Source organism: Hylobates moloch, unplaced genomic scaffold (genome assembly GCF_009828535.3).
Source record: "Hylobates moloch isolate HMO894 unplaced genomic scaffold, HMol_V3 SCAFFOLD_3, whole genome shotgun sequence".
NCBI lineage: Eukaryota > Metazoa > Chordata > Mammalia > Primates > Hylobatidae > Hylobates > Hylobates moloch.
In genome coordinates, this window is record NW_026652278.1 from 69,138,618 (window position 1) to 69,160,354 (window position 21,737).

Genomic DNA, 21,737 nt, shown 5'->3' on the forward strand with positions numbered 1-21,737 from the left:
AGTGAATCTGACAATTATGTGTCTTGGAGTTGCTCTTCTCAAGGAGTATCTTTGTGGCGTTCTCTGTATTTCCTGAATCTGAATGTTGGCCTGCCTTGCTAGGTTGGGAAAGTTCTCCTGGATAATATCCTTCAGAGTGTTTTCCAACTTGGTTCCATTCTCCCCTTCACTTTCAGGTACATCAATCAGACGTAGATTTGGTCTTTTCACATAGTCCCATATTTCTTGGAGGCTTTGTTCGTTTCTTGTTACTTTTTTTTCTCTAAACTTCTCTTCTCACTTCATTTCATTCATTTGATCTTCCATCACTGATACCCTTTCTTCCAGTTGATCGAATCGGTTACTGAGGCTTGTGCATTTGTCACGTAGTTCTCGTGCCTTGGCTTTCAGCTCCATCAGGTCCTTTAAGGACTTCTGTGCATTGGTTATTCTAGTTAGCCATTCATCTAATCTTTTTTCAAGGTTTTTAACTTCTTTGCCGTGGGTTCAAAATTCCTCCTTTAGCTCGGGGTAGTTTGATCGTCTGAAGCTTTCTTTTCTCAACTCGTCGAAGTCATTCTCCGTCCAGCTTTGTTCCGTTGCTGGTGAGGAGCTGTGTTCCTTTGGAGGAGGAGAGGCACTCTGATTTTTAGAGTTTCCAGTTTTTATGCTCTGTTTTTTCCCCATCTTTGTGGTTTTATCTACCTTTGGTCTTTGATGATGGTGACATACAGATGGGTTTTTGGTGTGGATGTCCTTTCTGTTTGTTAGTTTTCCTTAGTTTTCCTTCTAACAGTCAGGACCCTCAGCTGCAGGTCTGTTGGAGTTTGCTGGAGGTCCACTTCAGACCCTGTTTGCCTGGGTATCAGCTGCGGAGACTGCAGAACAGCAGATATTGGTGAACAGCAAATGTTGCTGCCTGATCGTTCCTCTGGAAGTTTTATCTCAGAGGAGTATCTGGCTGTGTGAGGTGTCAGTCTGCCCCTACTGTGGGGTGCCTCCCAGTTAGGCTACTCGGGGGTCAGGGACCCACTTGAGGAGGCAGTCTGTCTGTTCTCAGATCTCCAGCTGCGTGCTGGGAGAACCACTGCTCTCTTCAAAGCCGTCAGACAGGGACATTTAAGTCTGCAGAGGATTCTGCTGCCTTTTGTTTGGCAATGCCCTGCCCCCAAGAGGTGAAGTCTACAAAGGCAGGCAGGCCTCCTTGAGCTGCAGTGGGCTCCACCCAGTTTGAGCTTCCTGGCTGCTTTGTTTACCTACTCAAGCCTCAGCAATGGCCAGCGCCCCTCCCCCAGCCTCGCTGCCACCTTTCAGTGTGATCTTAGACTGCTGTGCTAGCAATGAGCAAGGCTCCATGGGTGTAGGACCCTCTGAGCCAGGCGTGGGATATAATCTCCTGGTGTGCCGTTTGCTAAGACCGTTGGAAAAGCGCAGTTTTAGAGTGGGAGTGACCCAATTTTCCAGGTGCCGTCTGTCACCCCTTTCTTTGACTAGGAAAGGGAATTCCCTGACCCCTTGCACTTCCCGGTTGAGGCAATTCCTCGCCCTGCTTTGGCTCATGCTCAGTGTGCTGCACCCACTGTCCTGCACCCACTTTCCAACACTCCCCAGTGAGATGAACCTGGTACCTCAGTTGGAAATGCAGAAATCACCCGTCTTCTGCATCACTCACCCTGGGAGCTGTAGACTGGAGCTGTTCCTATTCGGCCATCTTGGCTTCACCCTCCCCCCGCCCCGCTTAATTTTTTTACCTTATTTTTGTTTAATCAAATGAGCCTTAAAGACCGCACCATAGGCTGGGCGGTGGCTCACACCTGTAATTCCAGCACTTTGGAAGGCTGAGGCAGGTGGATCACCTGAGGTTGGGAGTTCACAACCACCCTGACCAACATGGAGAAACCCTGTTTCTACTAAAAATACAAAATTAGCTGGGTGTGGTGGTGCATGCCTGTAATTCCAGCTACTCAGGAGGCTGAGGCAGGAGAATCACTTGAACCTGAGATGCGGAGGTTGCGGTGAGCCAAGGTTGCGCCATTGCACTCAGCGTGGGCAAGAAGAGCAAAACTCCGTCTCAAAAAAAGAAAAAAAAAAAAAGAGTGTAACATAGCTTAAGAAATAGTGTCTGATATGATCATTGGTTATTAAGATTCCTCAAGCAGGTGAAAGATAGTTATTGTTACCCTCTTTTCTTCCTACATCAAATAATCAAAAATCTGCCCAGGTCATCACAACCAAGAGAAATCCTGTACCTCCCATGCCTATCCAGCACTGAGTAGTATCTCAATAATATTGTTACAATGGTCTCATGGAGACTGGAGATATCCATTAACTATTAAACACCTACCCTGGGTCTAGCACAGTTACCATATCTCACCATTTAGGCATTACCTACAGAATGCACAGTGTATACATTTTGCTTTGACATACTAATGACATAGTATGCCTTCACATACTAATGACATACTAAGTACATATTTTCTTAGGTAATTACACAGAAAGCTATGCCATATTTTTTAGCATTTGGAGATTCAGGATGCTTCTGAAAACCTTGGCTAGAAGAGACCTTGAGATGGCATTCTCTCACATGCATGGCTTATTGTTTTCTTCCCAAGAAATGTAGATTATATAGGTTACTGTCACCTATTGATTAGCAGAAGATAATGTGAAGGTAGCAGAGGAGAAAGAGAAGTTTCTGACAAAATCTCTATAATGACAAAACCACTTTTAAGTGTTGGTTGTCCAGGTGAAGGTTAACCATGTTGGAGTAATAGTGAATTTTTCTGTTTGAAGTGATGATGGGGGACATTGAGCCCTTCCCTCCAACAACCGAGTCCTAAATCTAGACTCCTTTCCTTCAGTCCTGTTACTGCTAACCCAATACTGCCTAATTACCAGGATCTACTGGGATAGTGAGCACATCTCAGTCCCCCTATTGTGTCTAAACCATCATTAATCTGCTCTAGCTAATCAAGAATTGATTTTCCTTGTTTGTAAGGTAAAGTTCATGTTCATTAGAAATGTAACTCAGATCATTCCTTTCACAAGATGTTTAGGATTATTACCATAAAAGCTGCTAGCTTCTGTTTTCAAGGGGTTCACTATGTGAATCAGGTCTTGTCCTTTGAACACCTAACAAGTAAGATCAATGTATTGTGTGTAATCTCTTCTGAAGTAAGAAAATTTAGCAGTGCATCTTGAGCTACACCTGTGGTGGTGTCTATAATGATGTGTATACTGGCATTTAAAAATGACATAGATTACACTGGATACATATTAGCATTTATTTACTAGGCAGAAAAAAAGGAGTCATTTTAAAGCTGTGAAAGTGTATCGTAGCAGTTTATTGCTGATTATAAGCTTATTTAGAGTTTTGTTTCTATCCCACATGCTGTAGATTTTCTAATTATATTGCATGTCAGCACAGTAGAATGATAGCTTGTCATAAAATTGCTCTCTGTTGATAATTTACCAAGTGCTCAAACTGAGTCAGGACTTATTATTTACCCATTATTTTGTCTGTATGTAGGGTGTTTTATGATTTTTGTTTAGTTATTTTTGGTTTGGTTTGGTTTTTGCTATTCTTGCTACTTTCCTTTTTTTTTTTTTTTTTTTTTTTTTTGAGACAGATTCTCGCTCCACCACCAGGCTGGAGTACAGTGGTGCGATCTCAGCTCACTGCAACCTCCATCCACCTCCCACATTCAAGCGATTCTCCTGCCTCCGCCTCCCAAGTAGCTGGGACTACAGGTGCGCGCCACCACACCCCACTAATTCTTGTATTTTTAGTAGAGACGGGGTTTCACCATGTTGGCCAGGATGGTCTCACTCTCTTGACCTTGTGATCCGCCTGCCTCGGCCTCCCAAAGTGCTGGGATTACAGGCATGAGCCACCACGCCTGGCCATTCTTGCTACTTTCATAGGAAAGCATTTGGCTTTGGCTTTGTTATTCTGCCTTATTGTACTCTTTGATATCCAGTATCTACCAGTAATGTCTGGACTGCATACATCTTTGAAAATACAACTGTAATTAAAGATTTAAATACAATATTATTTCAGGAAAATCTCTTTCCCTGATTTTGTTTGATATTAGAAATGAAACAATACCATAATCCTTGAGGATAACTTCCCACAGCAGGACAACTGCAGGAATGGCCCAAAATATGGATTGCATAAATACTCTTATAGAACACATCAGACCAGTACTTTCCCAAGTTTTTAGCCAGATCTTTGCTACCATCCCTGAAAAATCTTAATGCATATAAGTAGAAAAGTTTCTTACCTTTGTAAGCAAAGATTCTACTACTAGAATAATTAAATTAACTCATTATAATGCACATTTACTTAATTCATACTATGTGTGAGGCAGTTAGTTTTAGGATGTGATAGAAAACTTTGTTTTGAAGAAGCTGATAAACTAGGTGGGGGGAAATAGACTATAAATAAATTATAATACAACATAAAAATAGCGTAATGGAAGAATATTCAGACCACTAAAGTCAGTCAACTCTGATCCCCAAAATTAAGTATGAACCACAAAAAATCAAGTCAGTGTCAATCTAATACAGATTTATTTGAGGGCTTCTCTTTTCTTCTTTGCTTAATGTAGGTGAGTGCTTTATCCTTACTATTTGGTAAATCAGCAAGGATTTATTATCTATTCTATGCAGAGTAGTATGTTAGATGCTTTGAGGATACTAAATGAAAAAGAGTTTCTGCACCAAGTATGTATAATCTAGTAGAGGAGATAAGCTATCTATACAAATAACTGTGTCTGCAGTCTGCACATAATTGTTATAAAAGAAGCCTTTACAACTTGAGCCAAATTCTTGTACAATGCAGAAAGCCACTCCTGGAGGTAGAGAAAGGAGAGAACATGAACAATTCAAGAAGACTTCTGTTATGCAAAAGATGGCTGAACTAACCCTGGAGGGATGGGTAGGATTTTGACAAGAGTGGTTGAAGGTATTCTGATTCACTTAGTGCCTACATGTGCGAGGCAGCATGAAGGCAAAAAAGCCTGGGGCATGTTCAGAGAATAGCAGGTATTCTAGTTTGAGTGGCACCTGGTACATGTATAAGGGAATAGTAAAAGATCTGGCTGGAAAGGAAAAGTAGGAGCAGGTTATGAAGGACCTCTGAAAGTCAGACTGTGGAACTGGAACTTTTATCAGGAAGCAGTAGTTAGTTTTTTCAAGCAAAAGCTAATCAGAGTTGATATTTAGGAGGATGAATCTAACAGTTGTGTGCAAGGATGCCTTCAAACTGAGTGAGACTAGTACTGGAGACTGGTTAAGAGACTACAACAAAAACCTGTGTAAGAATTAATACAGGCCTGACCTAGTTTTGAGTGAGTAGTATTGGAGACAAGAGTTATAGGTATTATAGGGCTTATGCATATAAAATGGACTTGATAGAACTTGAAGAAAGTGTCAAAAGGACACAGAAAGTGAGGCAGGATATCTTACGATGTTAAAGGAAAGGAATAATAGAAATTATCCCCCACCCCAGAGGAAAAAAAGTAAAGAGAAAAGATTGGAAAGTTAAAAACTGAACTTTTAGAGAAAGACTGCATTTAGGGAATGTAGCAAATAAGCAACAGGAAAGTGAGAAAATGGGAATAAAGATATGCAACAGAAAAGAAGGGAAGAGAGTTCCTAGGAAAGGGTGGGGAAATTCAAATTCTAAAATATCAATAAAGTCTCATTTTTCATATATTAAATTATTCAGTGGAGTTGGAAGATCCAAAAGAGAGAAATTAAATATGCTAGAGTGCATGGGGAAAATTGACCAAAGACCTAAAAGAAAGAAAATGTTTAGCCACAAAATGAAAAGTAATTGGAGATGCTAAGAAATTTTGGATTGGAATTAAAATTAAATCTCTGAAAGAATAAAAGGGAATGAATACTCAATTTGTATCTTAAATAAATATTTCTAAATGTTACACTATGCAGAAATCCTTCTTCTCTGGAAAAAATGAGATCAAGTCCTATTCAAAAAGGTCAAGAAGAAAGACTGAGGTTGGTGACCCGTGAGAAAACAGTTTCTGAGATAAGTGTAGGTGGAATTTGTAGTATTATTTATCATAAGTCAGATGGCTGTTAACAAAAAGTTAATTTTACATCTCACCTGTTAGCCCAGTTGCTTTATAATGTTCAGTACAATAGAAATGCCACTACTTTGTAACTACCTACATGCTGTATTACCTTCAATTCCCATTGTGTTGTTGATACTCAAGCAGAACTCATTCTTTGTCATGGAGACTACAGAATACCACAAGCAAGCACTAAGGTTGGATAATCTGTTATCTCACATTCTGAAAGGAGGGTCTACATGGTAGATACATTTCTTGATTCTGTTTTGGGATAATTGGCTCCTAAGACAGTTGGCTCCTATTTCATTATTAAATGCAGTATGAACTTTGCAGAAGTATTCAGTATCTCTTAAAACCTATTTCTTTTCCATATAGCAGTGGTACCTACTTTCAATTTAGTATTTATTCACCATCTACTACATGCTCTACTGAGTGTTTTGTATTATTTCTCTCTCTCTCTCTCTCTGTATGTGTGTGTGTGTGTGAGAGAGAGAGAGAATAGTCTAACTTGTACATTTGGCCAATTTCTTTTTCGTGCATGTTAAATTTTTCTCTCTGACTTCTTTGTAGTTGTGGGGTAGTTTTGTTTTTTACTTAAGAGACCTGTATTGATTATTTCTATGGTTGTCCTTGCTAATTCCCACTGGCCATTGTGAAAAATCTTGTCTATGTTGGATTTGTTTCTAAGACAGCCGCATTACAATACACTCTGTACATAATTACTATGAATCAGCTGGCAAGAAAGAAGAAAATAATACTAGTTATTGGTAATATTTGTTGATTTTATATGTTAGCTTTTTTAAAGTTTTTTTTTTCTTTTTTCTTTCTACTACTGCTACCTCTGAAGAGGCTTTTGGTAGTATTTAGATGGGTTGTGCTATCCATAGGTAAAAATTCTGACCTGGGGGATATTACCTTCATTTTTCACTAGGTGTAGGAAAGTAGATGCTGCTCTGTTTTTACTCCATTTTGTTACATTAAAAAAAAATTACAATGTAGTCCTGTAAGTTTCTTTTTTTATTTTATCCAGTATTATTTTAGACTATGAATTTACTGGAATTTCTAGTTCTATTCCCTCTTCTCCCTCTAAAAATCAAAAGAGCCAAAGAGTAGTAGACCTTTTGTGATATGTTCTAGTCAAAATAGCTAAAAACTAGTGCTCTCTCTTTATAGTTCATATTCATCTAGCACATCTCACACCTCACTCTTACCACTTTACTCACAGTAGTTTAAAAAATAAAACTGTACCCTGTATATTTGTTCATTTTTGTGTTTTATGTATCGTTTTCATTTTGTTTTTACTTTTTTTCAAGAGTGAATTTTGTAAAACTTCTAGAGTAGACTAAGTTAAGGCCATTAGAGTAGCCCTGGAGGATGAGACTTATAGTGGCAATGATTATCACACCTTGACAACTTGGGAAGGACCATGGGATGTGGATGTGGGAAATATAAAGGACATTGGTTCACATTTGAACAAAGTGGAAGGAGTTATTAGAAAAGCACTTAACAAGGATGCTGATCTCTCCCCATCTGAGGTCTTCTTTCTTCTTTCCATCTAATTTTAAGCACTGATCAGTGAATTCTTTCTCATTATTCTACATAAACAGGTATTTAAACTTATAAAAAATTGGTTATTTATCTTGTCTTTTAGTGCCTTTTTATTAATATAAGTTATTTGGTTTTTAAATTGTGTTGCCAATGAATGAAGGAAGTCCTGTCAAAAGATACATATTTTACTTATCTTAAGGCTAACAGCCACCATGTCCAGCCTAGCAAACATTTTTTTTTAATGAAAGTCCAAGTAGTATGGTCTCTGTTAAGCTACTCTACTTCAACTCTGTCTGTGGTAGCATAAAAACCACCATAGATAATATGGAAACAAATAGGCATTTGCTGTATTCCAGTAAGACTTTATTTATAAAAACAGGTGGCAGGATGAATTTGTCCTATAGGCTGTAGGTTGCTGATCCTAGCATAATGTATTGATTATACATTATGGTAGAGCCCTCTATTGGTTGGAAGAGAGGACCAGGGAAAAAAAAGTAAAGATGTATTAGCTATACAGAACTTTCTAGTTGGTAAGACAAAAAGCAAGAAAATTACAGTAATATAGAATATGTAAAATAAAGGAGGATTCACAACTGAGTAGGTAATTCTTCAGAGCGTGTCAAATGTAGATTATGGTAAAGTAGAATGTTTATGGTTTAGTACATCAAGAACTATATCCTTCATAAAATAAAATGTAGCTGGACGTGGTGGCTACATCTTAGCCACCATGTTTTTACATGTACATGTTTGGTACAGGCTCATGGTGGCATGTAATTCCAACATTTTGGGAGGCTGAGGCAGGTGGATCACCTGAGATCAGGAGTTCAAGACCAGCCTGGCCAACATGGCAAAACTCCATCTCTACTGAAAATACAAAAATTAGCTGGGTGTGGTGGCATGTGTCTGTAGTCCCAGCTTCTAGGGAGACTGAGGCGTGAGAAACGCTTGAACTGGGGAGGCAGAGGTTGCAGTGAGCTGAGATCATGCCACTGCACTCCAGCCTGGGCAACGGAGTGAGACCCTGTCTTAAAAAAAAAAAAAAAAAATTGAAGAATAAGGTAAGGCACATTTAATATATCTGATCAAGTGATCTTGTCTTTGGCCTGATACATTTTTTAAACTAATAAATGGAGGATTACAGACTTACTGAATATGGCAGGATCCTTTAGCATCTATACTTTAAAATGGATCCACACTGAACTTCTGCTGGATGTACTGGAGTAAGAGTGGCCAGATTTATCTTCCTTCCTCAAACAATGCAAAAACCAGACAAGGTATATAACATAAGAGTTTTTAGACACTAGACATTACTGGGCAGTGATCCCTGAGAGAAAATGAATGAGGCATCCCTACAATTTCCATAGCATTCTGCCTAGATAGCTTCCAGTCTGTAGTCTGCAGGAAGGAGATCCAAAACAGAACCCAGTGGCCCAACTGAATGAAGACAAAGCCAAGGTGGCTAGAATTTGCATAAGACAGTGCCAGAGAAGACAGAGCTTCACAGAGATAGAGCACACAGACTGGATATCTGCAGAGGGCTCCCCTTTGATTTTTAAGCTGACTACTGACCCACATAAGTATGCTAGGAAACTACTCAGGGACAGGGATAAAACCACTAGAAAGGAATAAGCAGAACATTTCCTGAACTCAGATAAGATTAATAATAGTTTATAGCCCCAATAATCACAGTGGAAAAGCCTCTAATAAATTGGACATCTTTTTTAGTACTCAAAAGACTATTACATCAGTTGGGGACAAGATTAGCTCTAGATTAAGAGCTGCTCTCATGTCACCTAGCAAAGCTTCTAAATAAGCTTGTAAAGAATCAAGTTGTTTTTGAGTGACCAACTGAATTTCAGAATAAAGTTAGGGCCATTAAAGTAGCCCTCAAAATATATAATGAAAAGCAAAATATTTGATATGGTTTGGCTGTGTCCCCATCCAAATCTCACCTTGAATTCCCACGTGTTGTGGGAGGGACCCAGTGGGAGGTAATTGAATCATGGGAGCAAGTCTTTCCTGTCCTATTCTCATGGTAGTGTATAAGTCTCACAAGTTCTGATGGTTTTAAAAAGAGGAGTTCCTGGCTAGGCATGGTGGCTCACACCTGTAATCCCAGCATTTTGGGAGTCCGAGGCAGGTGGATCACTTGAGGTCAGGAATTCAAAACCAACCTGACCAACATGGTGAAACCCCATTTCTATTAAAAATACAAAATTAGCCGGGCATGATGGCACATGCCTGTAATCCCAGCTACTTGAGAGGCTGAAGCAGGAGAATTGCTTGAACCCAGAATGCAGAGGTTGCAGTGAGCTGAGATCGTGCCATTGCACTTCAGCCTGGGCAACAAGAGCAAAACTCCATCTAAAAAAAAAAAAAAAAAGAAGAGGCGTTCCCCTGCACAAGCTCTCTCTCTTTGCCTGCTGTCATCCATGTAAGATGTGACGTGCTCCTCCTTGCCTTCCACCATGATTGTGAGGCTTCCCCAGCCACGTGGAACTGTAAGTCCAAATAAACCTCTTTCTTTTGTAAATTGCCTAGTCTTGGGTATGTCTTTATCAGCAGCATGAAAATGGACTAATACAATATTCTACACCCAAAACATAAAATTCATAATGTCTGTTATCCAATCAAAAATTACCTTTCATTACCTGAGAAAGGCATTGTTAAAAAATAAATAAGTAAGCCAGGCACAATGACAAATGCCTATAGTTTCTAGCTACTTGAGAGGTGGAAACGAGGATAGCTTGAGCCCAGGATTTTGAGGCCAGCCTGTGCAACAGCAAGACCCTGTCTCAATCAATAATAAATACACACACACACACACACACACACACACACACACACACACATAACCATTCATGCAAAGAAGCAGGAAAACACAACCCATAATGAAGAGAAATATTAACAGAAATGGATTCAGAAATGATACAGATGTTAGGATTCGTTGACAAAGATGTTAAAACAGCATTTCTAAATATATTCTGTATTTCAAGAAGGTAAATAAAAACATAATCCTATTAAAGAGTGATGTGGGAAATGTAAAAAAGACCTAATTTCTAGAAATAAAAAATACCATGTCTGAGGTGAAAAGTACACTGGATAAGATGTAGCACTACAGAAGAAAAGATTAAGGGTCTTGAAAACATAGCAATAGCAACTGTTCAAAATGAAACACCTAGAGGGAAAAAAAGACTGGAAAAACAAGCAGTGTCGCTGCGAGCTGTGGGACAACTTTAGGTGATCAAATATATAAAGACTAGGGATGGGGCAGGGGGCCAGAAAAAATATTTGAAGACATAAGGGCTGAAATTTTTCCAAATTTGATAATAACTGTAAACCCACAAATCCAAAAAGCTCAACAAACCAAAAGCAGAAGAAACACTGAAAAGCTACACCAAGGAACATAATCAAATTGCATAAGATCAATAATAAAGAAAAAATACTTAAAGTTGCTAGGGTTCTAAAAAAAAAAAAACAACAAAAATACATTACATACAGAGAAACAAAGATAAGAATAGCAGCAGTCTCCTCAACAGAAACAATGCAAGCTAGACCTTGGAACACAGAAGGAAAGATATTATTAACCCAGAATTCTAGACCCAGTGAAAATACCTTTCAAAAAAAAAAGCAGAATACTTTTTCAGACATATAAAACCTGAAAGAGTTCATCAGCAGGAGACCATTCAGAAAGCCTCAGATCTAAATGCTGCCTATAACAATTACCTGCTGTATGATCTTGGACATACGTGAATCTCTCTGAACCTTCAAATTTTCATCTGTAAGATAAAAATAATGCTAATTTTTAGGGTTTTTGCGAGAATCCAATGATAGAAAGGAAAAGAACTGACATTTGTTGAATGTCTTCTTTATGCCAACCACATATTATCTCATTAAAAATGGAAATAACCTGCCTAGGCAACATGGCAAAACCCTGTCTCTACAAAAAAATACAAAAATTAGCTGAGCATGGTGGTGCACACCTGTAGTGCCAACTATTTGGGAGGCTGAGGTGGGAGGAATACCTGAGCCTGGGAGGTTGAGGCTGGAGTAAGCTGTGATCCTGCCACTGTATTCCATCCTGGGCAACAGAGTGAGACCCAATCTCAAAAAAAAATAAAAAATAAAAATGGAAATAAAATTCCCAATAATAGGGCTACTGTCCTAACATTTTTCTTATGCCAGCCTCTTTCTTCTTGTTCTTTAATACTAAAAACTTGGGTTATTCTGAAAGAAGTTAGTCTAAGTAGCTCGTCTGTCTTACGTTTTGATGAAGCACTTTTTCCTAACTTAATTTGTTCTTTAGTTACTAAATTAAGTATGCTTAAAAGTGGGAATGAACAACTCTCCTTGCTAGAATAGACAAGTCAGTTAATCACTTTGCAAAACAGTTAAGTTTCTTGTAAACTAAACTTTATTTTTTTGCCTGCGTTTCTTAATTTTTTTCAGTTATGTTTATTGAGGTATAATTTATATACTGTCTATCTAATTTTTATTATAAACCTATTGGACACAGAGGCATGAGTGTCTTTATAAACCTATTGGATAGAGGCATGAGTGTCTTTATAGCTATACATTGCCCCATAGAGTTTTTGGCACTCAATAAAATGTTAAATAATATTTTTATTCAGCATTCTGTAGACAGGAAGCATATGGTAATAAATGTCAGAGCACAGGTTGAAAATCTCTAAAAAGCTATATGATATATTCTTTGGAAAAGCTAGTAGAGATACTTTTGTGAATGAAATTTCTTTTAAAAGGGGTTCCCAGACTCACATTTTATGCAACAATTTTCTCCAGCCTTCAGTTACTTTATTTACAAATTAAAGTTTTTCCTTAACAGAAATAATGCATAAGTTAAAATAGTATAATACTAATGTAGTATCATAAGAAAGTATATAAATGGTGTGATAGATAACATAAAGGTAACTCATAGTTTGAAGGACAGCATGAGAAAATATTTAGAAGCTTTAGCAATATAAGTCTTTATGTTGTGATATATTGTATGAAAAGAAATACACAGTGGATAGTTCTTTATTGTTAAATTTCAGCATGACAGAGTTATGTCACTGCTACAGCTGTTGCAGACTTCTAGTGGTAGGAGACTTTGACTCAATATTGTTTTTCTCATCTGAGGATTCTAGCACTACTTAATACTCTTATTTTAGTATCAGAAACACAATCATTGCTTCAGAATAACAGAAGACATCGAATTGAAACTTCAAATAAATTTCATGCAAAGGATACTATCTCCTGGTTAATCTGTGTTGAAGAAATGATTGACCATAATCAGGTATACAAAGCCATTTAGATAGCATATATCTAAATTTTCTTTCCAGAATTTGCTTACCCTCTGATCTGCTGACCACACTTGCTTTGAAGCTTTGGTTTTTGTTGTCTTGCTATGTTGCCCAGGCATGTCTCAAATTCCTGGACACAAGCAATCCTCCCAAAATGTTGGGATTACAGTCATGAGCCACTGCACCTGGCCACTTTGAAGTTTTTATTAACATAATTTGAATGTGAAATTATCTGAGTTTTTCTTGTTAACCTCATATATAAAATGTGGGATAGGGAATCCAGGCACTGCTCACTTAGCTTGGTGCCTCTGGCTCGCATAAGACTTTTAATAAAGGTGTCAACCAGGTTTGCAGTCATCTCGCTGCACAGCTAGGGGAGGATCTTCTTCCAAGCCCACTTGTGTCTGGTCACAGCCCTCAGATCCTCACTGATTACTGATCATGCACCTCTCCATAGTCCTCACAACATTGCAACTTATTTCTCCTAGAGCGAGGGCTCAGAGAGAGAAGGCATGTGATCAAGAAGATGAACAAAACATACCATCACTTTTGTCATATATTTGTTAAAGCAAGTCACTAGGTCTAGAGCACATTCAAGGGGAGGAGAATATACAAGGATTTGAATACCAGATTCAAGGATCATTGAAAACCATTTTGAAGACTGCCTCCTACACATATAATCCACAGATAGGACAGATCATTAAATGTACTCTAGGTGCTCTGACACTCATTTGTTTATCCTGAGATCTTAACAAGAACTTGAATTCAATAGGCAAAATGATTTCAGTTTCACATGAAGTATTTCATTTATTCCTAGCAACAATGCAACGAAATAGGTATGGTTAACCCCAATGTTATTGATGAAGAAATTGATATACTGAGTGACTGGCTCAAGATTACATAGCAAATAATCTGTAAAACTGGGACCTTAGTGTAGGCCTTTTGATTCTAGACCCTGTACTCTTTCCATTGGCTATAATTGCCTCCTACCAGTACTATGTTGCACTTAAAGCCATTCAAGGAGAATATTATACCTCTAAATTTATATACAATTATATGAATTTTTATTATACAGAGATTTTTATACATATATAGAGAGAAAGAGAGACAGACACCCCCCTCTCTTAAACTCTCACCTGTACCACTCCATTTAGGAGTTATAGTATTATTGAGTCAAAGTCTAATATCATTATAAGGCCTGTAACAGCTGTAGCAGTGATACACTTGTACACAGATGCTAGCAGCCTAAAACTACACTTAGGAGGTAAATGTTTGTTGCATGGAGAGATGAAAGAAGCAAAGTAAAAAATCAGACCTGGTCTGGTGGCTCCATTCCCCCTTGGCTTGTCAATATACAGAAATCATTGTGTTTTTATGTAACTAGTAACAAATAATTGGAATTGCAGTGAGTATGGGCAAGTTACGGTTTTAGTTTAATATTGATTATAGATAATTCTACTTTATAAGTAAGAACTTGTGTTATCAGATGAAATGTAGAGAAAGTTTTCTCCTTCATAGTTGTCTTTCATATACACAAACGTGCACTTGAGTTTCTTTCCTTTCCTGCATAATCTGAGGATTGTGCTTTTTAATAGTGTCTTGCTAATCCCTTTAAATAGCTCTTAATGTAAGTATTCCTTAGTTTTCATTAACCTGATTAACATAGTTTTTCCCTAACCTCCATTCAAAAATAATATTTGGTTGTTGTTTTACCCTGGTTGCTGAAGCAGCAAGCCTACGGCAAAACCTAAGTGGTGTGGTGTAGATGAGAGTCTAAGACTTTAATTATATATCATTTTATTCACAACACCCAATTCCAGGAAGGAAAAAATGGCTCTGTTGTTGTAAAGGACATATTATGTGAGTATCATTCATTGTAAACCAAAATTGATACTGTATTATAGCATAGACCACAATGAGAACTGATTCTGAAAATGTGACCTGACTGAGAAACTGAGTAATAGTGAAAGTTATCAAAATGGAAAAAAAGTGTTAATGTGAAATCCAGCCTTCTCAGAAATACTCTTTCCTGGCCTGTTTAGTTTTGCTTTTGTTGCTTGTCATGCATGAATGAAAGTGCTGTACTCAGGGGAGCAGGAAAGCCTCTGTGTCGGTTGTTTATTTCCTTAATCCCTCCTCCTTTGTGATTTTTGATGTCAGATCTAAAATGGAAAGCCTGTAAATATAATGATTATCACATGGATAATCACCTGCATTAGGAACCGCCCTGCTTTTCTCTTCTAACCCGAGCTGTTCTCCACATGTCACATCCACTCTGTGGTTGGATTTTAACCTGACTGCTTCATTAGATTTGTGAAACTCAGTACGAGGCACCCTGGGGCAGCACAGATGGGGACTTGCTTGTTTTCTTTTCTCACTTTTACTGCAAAGGCACACTAAAAAGTCCTTTTCAATTTAGTGCGATCAGTTCACTTGGAATTATCTCTGATATTTGGAACCTCTCTTACTCTTCTGCCCACCATCTATGCCTATTCTTTCTTCCTTACTTTCTGACCTAATGTCTTTTTTTCTGCTTCTGCATGTCATGAATCTGACAACTAAAATTGTGCTTAAAATTCTTACTGGATCAAACTGTTCCCCTGTGTTGTTTTGTTTGTTTTGCTGACAGGGAAAAATAAATGTTGTTCCATCATTGTATCTACAAACACCTTCAGATCAGAGGTTAGCTGTGGGAAAGTCTGCAGTGATATGAGCCAGCTGCCTTCTCTAATGGAGTGACTTGGGGCACCAGTCCAAGATCAAAGGAAGGTGGGAGGAAATCAGAAGATAAGATCATTTTAAGCCACAGAACAACAAGCTTAGCTTTTCTAGTGATAGGGCACAGCTCAGCAAACCTGTGTGAGGGGGCACTAAGACAAAAAAATTGAGTTGACTTTTTTTAAGTACATCTTTCCTCAGTCAGAAATATGTTGATGCTTGAAATAGTTTACAGACATGGAAGTATCCTAGGGCCTGGTTTCCTTAAAAGATAATGATTTGACATTTATATATGTGTCTTCTTGCAGTTAGTCAGCTCCATACCATAACAGATCATAGTTAATTTTTAAAAATAATTTTTTTGGTCTGGGCACAGTAACTCACACCTGTAATCCCAGAACTTTGGGAGGCCAAGGCGGGTGGATCACCTGAGGTCAGGAGTTCGAGACCAGCCCGACCAATATGGTGAAACCCCATCTGTGCTAAAAATACAAAATTAGCTGGGCATGGTGGCACACTCCTGTAGTCCCAGCTACTCGGGAGGCTGAGGCAGGAGAATACCTTTAACCCAGGAGGCAGAGGTTACAATGAGCCAAGATCATACCACTGCACTCCAGCCAGGGCTACAAGAGCAAAACTCTGTCTCAAAAATAAATAAATAAATATATATATATATATATACACACACACACACACACACAGACACACACATAACATTTTTTACATTAATTCTGACGGAGTCTCGCTCTGTCGCCCAGGCTGGAGTACAGTGGCGCAATCTCGGCTCACTGCAAGCTCCGCCTCCTGGGTTCACGCCATTCTCCTGCCTCAGCCTCTCCGAGTGGCTGGGACTACAGGCGCCCGCCACCACGCCTGGCTAATTTTTTGTATTTTTAGTAGAGACGGGGTTTCACCGTGGTCTCGATCTCCTGACCTCGTGATCCGCCTGCCTCGGCCCCCCAAAGTGCTGGGATTACAAGCGTGAGCCACCGCGCCCGGCTGCAGTTAATTTCTTATATTTGAGCAAAACTGGACATTTAAAAAATTTTACTGTATGTGAATTTTGAGTGTTTATGGCTTAGTGCAATTTTAGTCTTACAGATTCTTCCTTTGAACTTTGTTTTACAGTCCCCTGGGGTTCTCTTATGTCCCTGATGAAGTTCCATACAAATAAATGGTTCTAGTATAGCTTTTTTGTTGTCTTTTTCGTATAAGAATTTGCTTGGTTCAGAGTGACAGCTTGGGAAGCACTACATCAATAGCTTTTGAACCTTATCCTATTCCTTGATATCACCGCCAGCAAATGTTATTGACTATGTGATGTACAAAGTTCTAACCTTGCTTGCACAAATTGACCAGTTGTCAAGATCAATATTTATTTGATTATTTTTGTCTACATGAACTAAGGGTAACTTGGTCAGGCTTATGTTTCTCTAGTAAATAGCGTAAGGAGTTGTACTTTCAATTTACCACTTTCTGTTGACTTCAGTGTTTAGCTGTAATCATACATTTTGACCTTTCTAAATCCTCAAAATGGTTCTCTAACCTATATGTTATTAGTACATTGGACCATAGGTGCATACATATATTTTTTTCCCAATATTTTCCCAAATTTCTGCTGAAGACACTGACTATACTTTCTGCCTTACATGGCTTGACGCTATAGTCGTTTTAGTTGAGTTGGATCTGCTCACTACTCAGGCTCAAATCCCATCCTTCTATTAATATCTCTTGGCAAAGATAATTTTGGAAGAATGTGAGTTAAGATGTAGAGACTCTTGACAGTTGTCTGCAGTTTTTTTTTTTTTTTCATTTTCAAGAGGAAAGTAGAGTTGAAAAGTAATATTGCCTCCCTTTTCTATCAGTCCTAAAATTAAAGTATATGCACAAAGAGTGAAGAAAGGGAAAGGATTTGATTACACATATGTATTTTTGTCATTTAGTAACCTATTATAAGAGCCTTAGGGTATATAATAATCATTAGATTGTGTCCTTAAGATATTTAAAATCTAGAAGAACTTTGCATATTAAAATTTTTTAACCATACGTATTTTTAATGCTCAACTATTGTTACCCTGTCATCTTATATTAAAGAGGATTTTTGGACTGTTTATTATTAAAAAATTTCAAACAAAAAAGGAGACATTGGACCCCTACATAGCACATACATCTAGATTTAACACTTGTTAACATTTTCCCACTTTTGCTTCATTTTAATTTTTTTCTGCAGTATTCTAAAATAAATAATGACATTTCATTTCTAAATACCTCAGGATTCATCTTAAGAATTAAGGACTTTTAAAATCAAATTGATAATTCCTAATATTATCTAATTTTCATTTCAGATTCAAATTTCTCCCCTCGTTGCAAAAATGTCTTTTATAGCTGGTTTGTATAAACCAATTAAGGTTTATACATTGTTCTTGGTCATTTTCCCTTTTCTACTTTATCATTACATTGACTAGTTAAAAACATTAAGCTAATTGTCCTGCAGAATGTCCTACCCTATGAATTTTTTCAATTGCTTTCTCTGTGTATACTTTAACTTATTCCCCTATCCTCTGTATTTCTTATAGACTGCAAGTTACTTGACTAAGGTTTTGATTAATTCATGTTAAAGTATTTAGGTTAGAATACTTTATAGGTGATGCTGTGAACTTCACACTGCATCATAACAGAAGGCAAAGAATATTTGGTGATCCCACTATTAGTGATGATAAGTGATAGCATCGATCACTGGGTTAAAGTGATGACAGCTTGATCCTTCCATTATAAAGTTATGCTTTGCTCCCGTGACCAGCATATAATCTGAGGTACTTTGATTCCATGGAAATACCCAGTTCCCTATCATCCTTTTTACCCAATGAATTTAACATCTACTGAGGATCCTTGCCTGCATAAATTTCATTATGAGGATTGCAAAAAGATGATTTTTCTGAATTTATACATTTATTAGCAGGCATTCTTGTCTACATAAGAGCTTTTTGAGAGGTATTGTTTTAATTAAAAACACAACCACCAGCATATCCCTTGGATTGTCTTTCTTTGCTGAGGTCAGAACACCTGAACTCACTGTGGCAGCTACAGTAAAAACATGTACTACATCTTCTTTATTCCAACTTGTGAAGTGTGTTGACATTAGGTTGCCTTTTTTTTATTATTATTGTTCCAAGGGAATAAAGAAATCTTTATTGCTGTAAGAATAAAAATTGAACTATGTGGGTATATTGAGATAATTGTGTAAAAAAGAAGACTGAATGAGTTTCAAAAAATGGATTATTTCTTCATTACTGAGCACTTTATAATTAACTGTTCTTTTTTTTTTATTTCAGGAAGCTGCCACTTTTGCTAGAGAGCAAGGCTTTGAGGTGAGTTAACCCACAATTGCACACTAAACAGATCCTAAAGGTTTTTTCTAGCTGATAATGAAGTTCTTTTGGACAGTGATTGATGTGCTATTATACTCTCAGAGCCTCGCAGCAGTTGCCATGGAAACTTGGCAGTCGTCATGGTTTCTTTGTTCTGCCAGCACAGTGTTATGACGCACTCTGCTAGGTCTGCACCCAACATCGCCTACAGATGTTATTTATTGAATTTTGAAAAGCCTCTTGGGAAGCCAAGAGGTTGGGCACGGTTTCAAGCTGCCTCTGCAGATATGGGGCCTGTCAGTTTGTTCAGTTAAAAAGCTACCTCATTAGCTGCATTACATTTCATAAGGATTCACTGCTAAAGCAGTGGTGGAACAAGACTAAATAATGAAATATAATGTCGTTTAAATAATTTCAGCCCTATCACATGTAGATTATCATTATGCAGATTAATTTCTAAAAGGTTGTACTTAACAGTTGTTAGGAACTGATTAATTCAAATCCTGCTTTTATAAACTTACTGTTTGAACCTATCTTTTCTTCTCTCTCCCTCTTTTTTTCTGGGGAGAGGGAGGTAGCATAAAATATACATACATTTTCTGAAATAAAATATCAATAATTGGATTTAATTTCTAGGTCCTAATTCTGTTTTCCTGATACAAGTGTTATCCTGTCAAGATTCAAAACTCCATGTAGTTGTTGTTGGCAAAATTGAGATAACCATGTTTTTTATCTGTATCATACCCCTCTTCCAACTGATTGTTAGAAAACACTGACTAATATGAACCCAGGTTAACTGACAGAGGATTAACTAAGTTGGAGTTTTTTATGACTATGATATTTATTGAGTGAACTATGTAGAATGCTGTGTTCTTACAGCAACGTAAAATGTTACAGGGTAGTAATGTTTAAAAATTTAATCTAACCACAGCCGAAATGTAGGAACTTTCTTTTTATTTGCATATTCAGTATTGTCTATCAAGTAGGGAAGAGGTGAGTGGTGATTGAATAGTATCGGTAAGGACTAGTAAGCTCACTTTGAACTCTAGATATTATATGAGTTTGTGAAACTCTATTTAAATGTAGTAAAGGCAGATTATCAAGCAACGAAGTAATACATGTTCATGTTATTCATGTCATCAGACTTGACAAACCAGACATAGAGCTTCCTCTTCGTAGAGGAAGATAAGGAACATGTGATACAGATATTCTATTCTGAAGATCCTATAAAAGAACTACTCCAGAGTAGGGAACCTTGCTTCTTTGTACTCAATTATTAGGAACTGTGATAGTTTCTTACAAGTTTGCTTTTTTGTGCTTTACCATATTATAGTAAATCTAGGGTTAAGTCACATATAGAAAAAGGATTTCCAAGTAGTGGGTTTTTTTCTAATTTAAGTTTCACATTTTAATTTCCCAAACTGGCAGTTATATGTAGAACAAAATGTAATTACGGGAATATTCAATTAAAAAGTCAAATGTTTTGATCATGAGAATATAAATAAAAATTTTCAGGAATTTTTTAAAGTTTACTTAAGTTTTAATATTAAAAAAATTATATTATCTGTTGATACATCAGAATTCTCCATAGAAAAAAACTTTCAGAACATACATCTGTATCCTGTCAGTTTACTGTGTTACCATAAAAAATGTATTTTTGGTTCTATAAAATAACCAGTTTTGCAGATACTTAGAAATATAATTTGTTGTATAACAAGTGATCATGATCCTGTAGTATCTACATAGCAGTTTTTAAAAAATAGTTTATTAAGCCTGATTAATACTTTTATTTCCCCCTTGAGCTACTTGCTTTTCATATGCCTGGTTTACATTCAGTCATAGCAACAAACTACTTTTTCTATTTTCTACTAACTAGCACTATATTAACCTTTCCATTAGTTCTTACTTACAGATTCTAGAATTGTTTTTGCCATAAATCTGCCATAATTGATTACAGCATATAAGCAAAATGATAATGATTATAATCACATACCTTATTACCTCCTGACATAGCAAAACTGCTCTGTCAGTGATATTGACAGTGATATGTTAGATTAAATAAAGCACATAGTGTCTTGATGTGTCTCTTTGTAGATTCCCAAAACCATCACAAGCATTGCAGAATATATTTGAACCATGAGTAGGGTACCCTCAAATAGATATTTTTAATCAAATGTAATCCATGTATGGAACACTATCTAGAGAAATTCAATGATTTTATAATGTCACTAAAGTTTCCTAGGTCATTAGACAGAAATGGGAAAGCATAGGTTTGAAACTTGGTATTCTTAAGGAATAAAACAAAAATAAATCACTTTTATCTTAATAGTTTTCTGGGTGAAAATGTGTTAATACTCTTCGCTAGTGTGACAAACTAGACAAAAATCTGCATTTTATCCCTTCTAACTTTAATTTTGACTCTAAATTTGGAGCATGAATGAGAAGAAAGAAGTGAAAAGATTAAAAGAAAGGAAAGGTGAGTATTTTTTCCTTCCATCAGTGCCGCTGTCCTACCCTCATTTTCTACTATAAATCCCAATCAGTTCCAAAAGCCACTGAGTATTGCCACTAGTGATCTGGCTGCTGACAGACCAATCCAAGCGCCTCTAAAAATAACCAGTGTTTATTCATCAGGAAATATTCTCAGTGGCATTGTTTTTTTTGTGTATATTATTATTCTGGTTAGCTTCTCTGCAAATTTTAGATATTCTTTTTTTTTTTTTTTTTTTTTT

General features: G+C 37.2%; 1 protein-coding gene across 4 annotated transcripts in view; it reads left to right on the top strand.

The window, feature by feature from the left end:
• The window catches only part of ADK (adenosine kinase), a 584,474-nt gene that overhangs the window by 441,399 nt on the left and 121,338 nt on the right, over window positions 1-21,737 (top strand). For all 4 annotated transcript variants that reach the window (XM_032140553.2, XM_058436404.1, XM_032140580.2 and 1 more), the window contains one exon: window positions 18,970-19,005. In XM_032140553.2, the coding sequence (XP_031996444.1) occupies window positions 18,970-19,005 (36 nt within the window). The remainder of the gene's footprint in view (window positions 1-18,969; window positions 19,006-21,737) is intronic.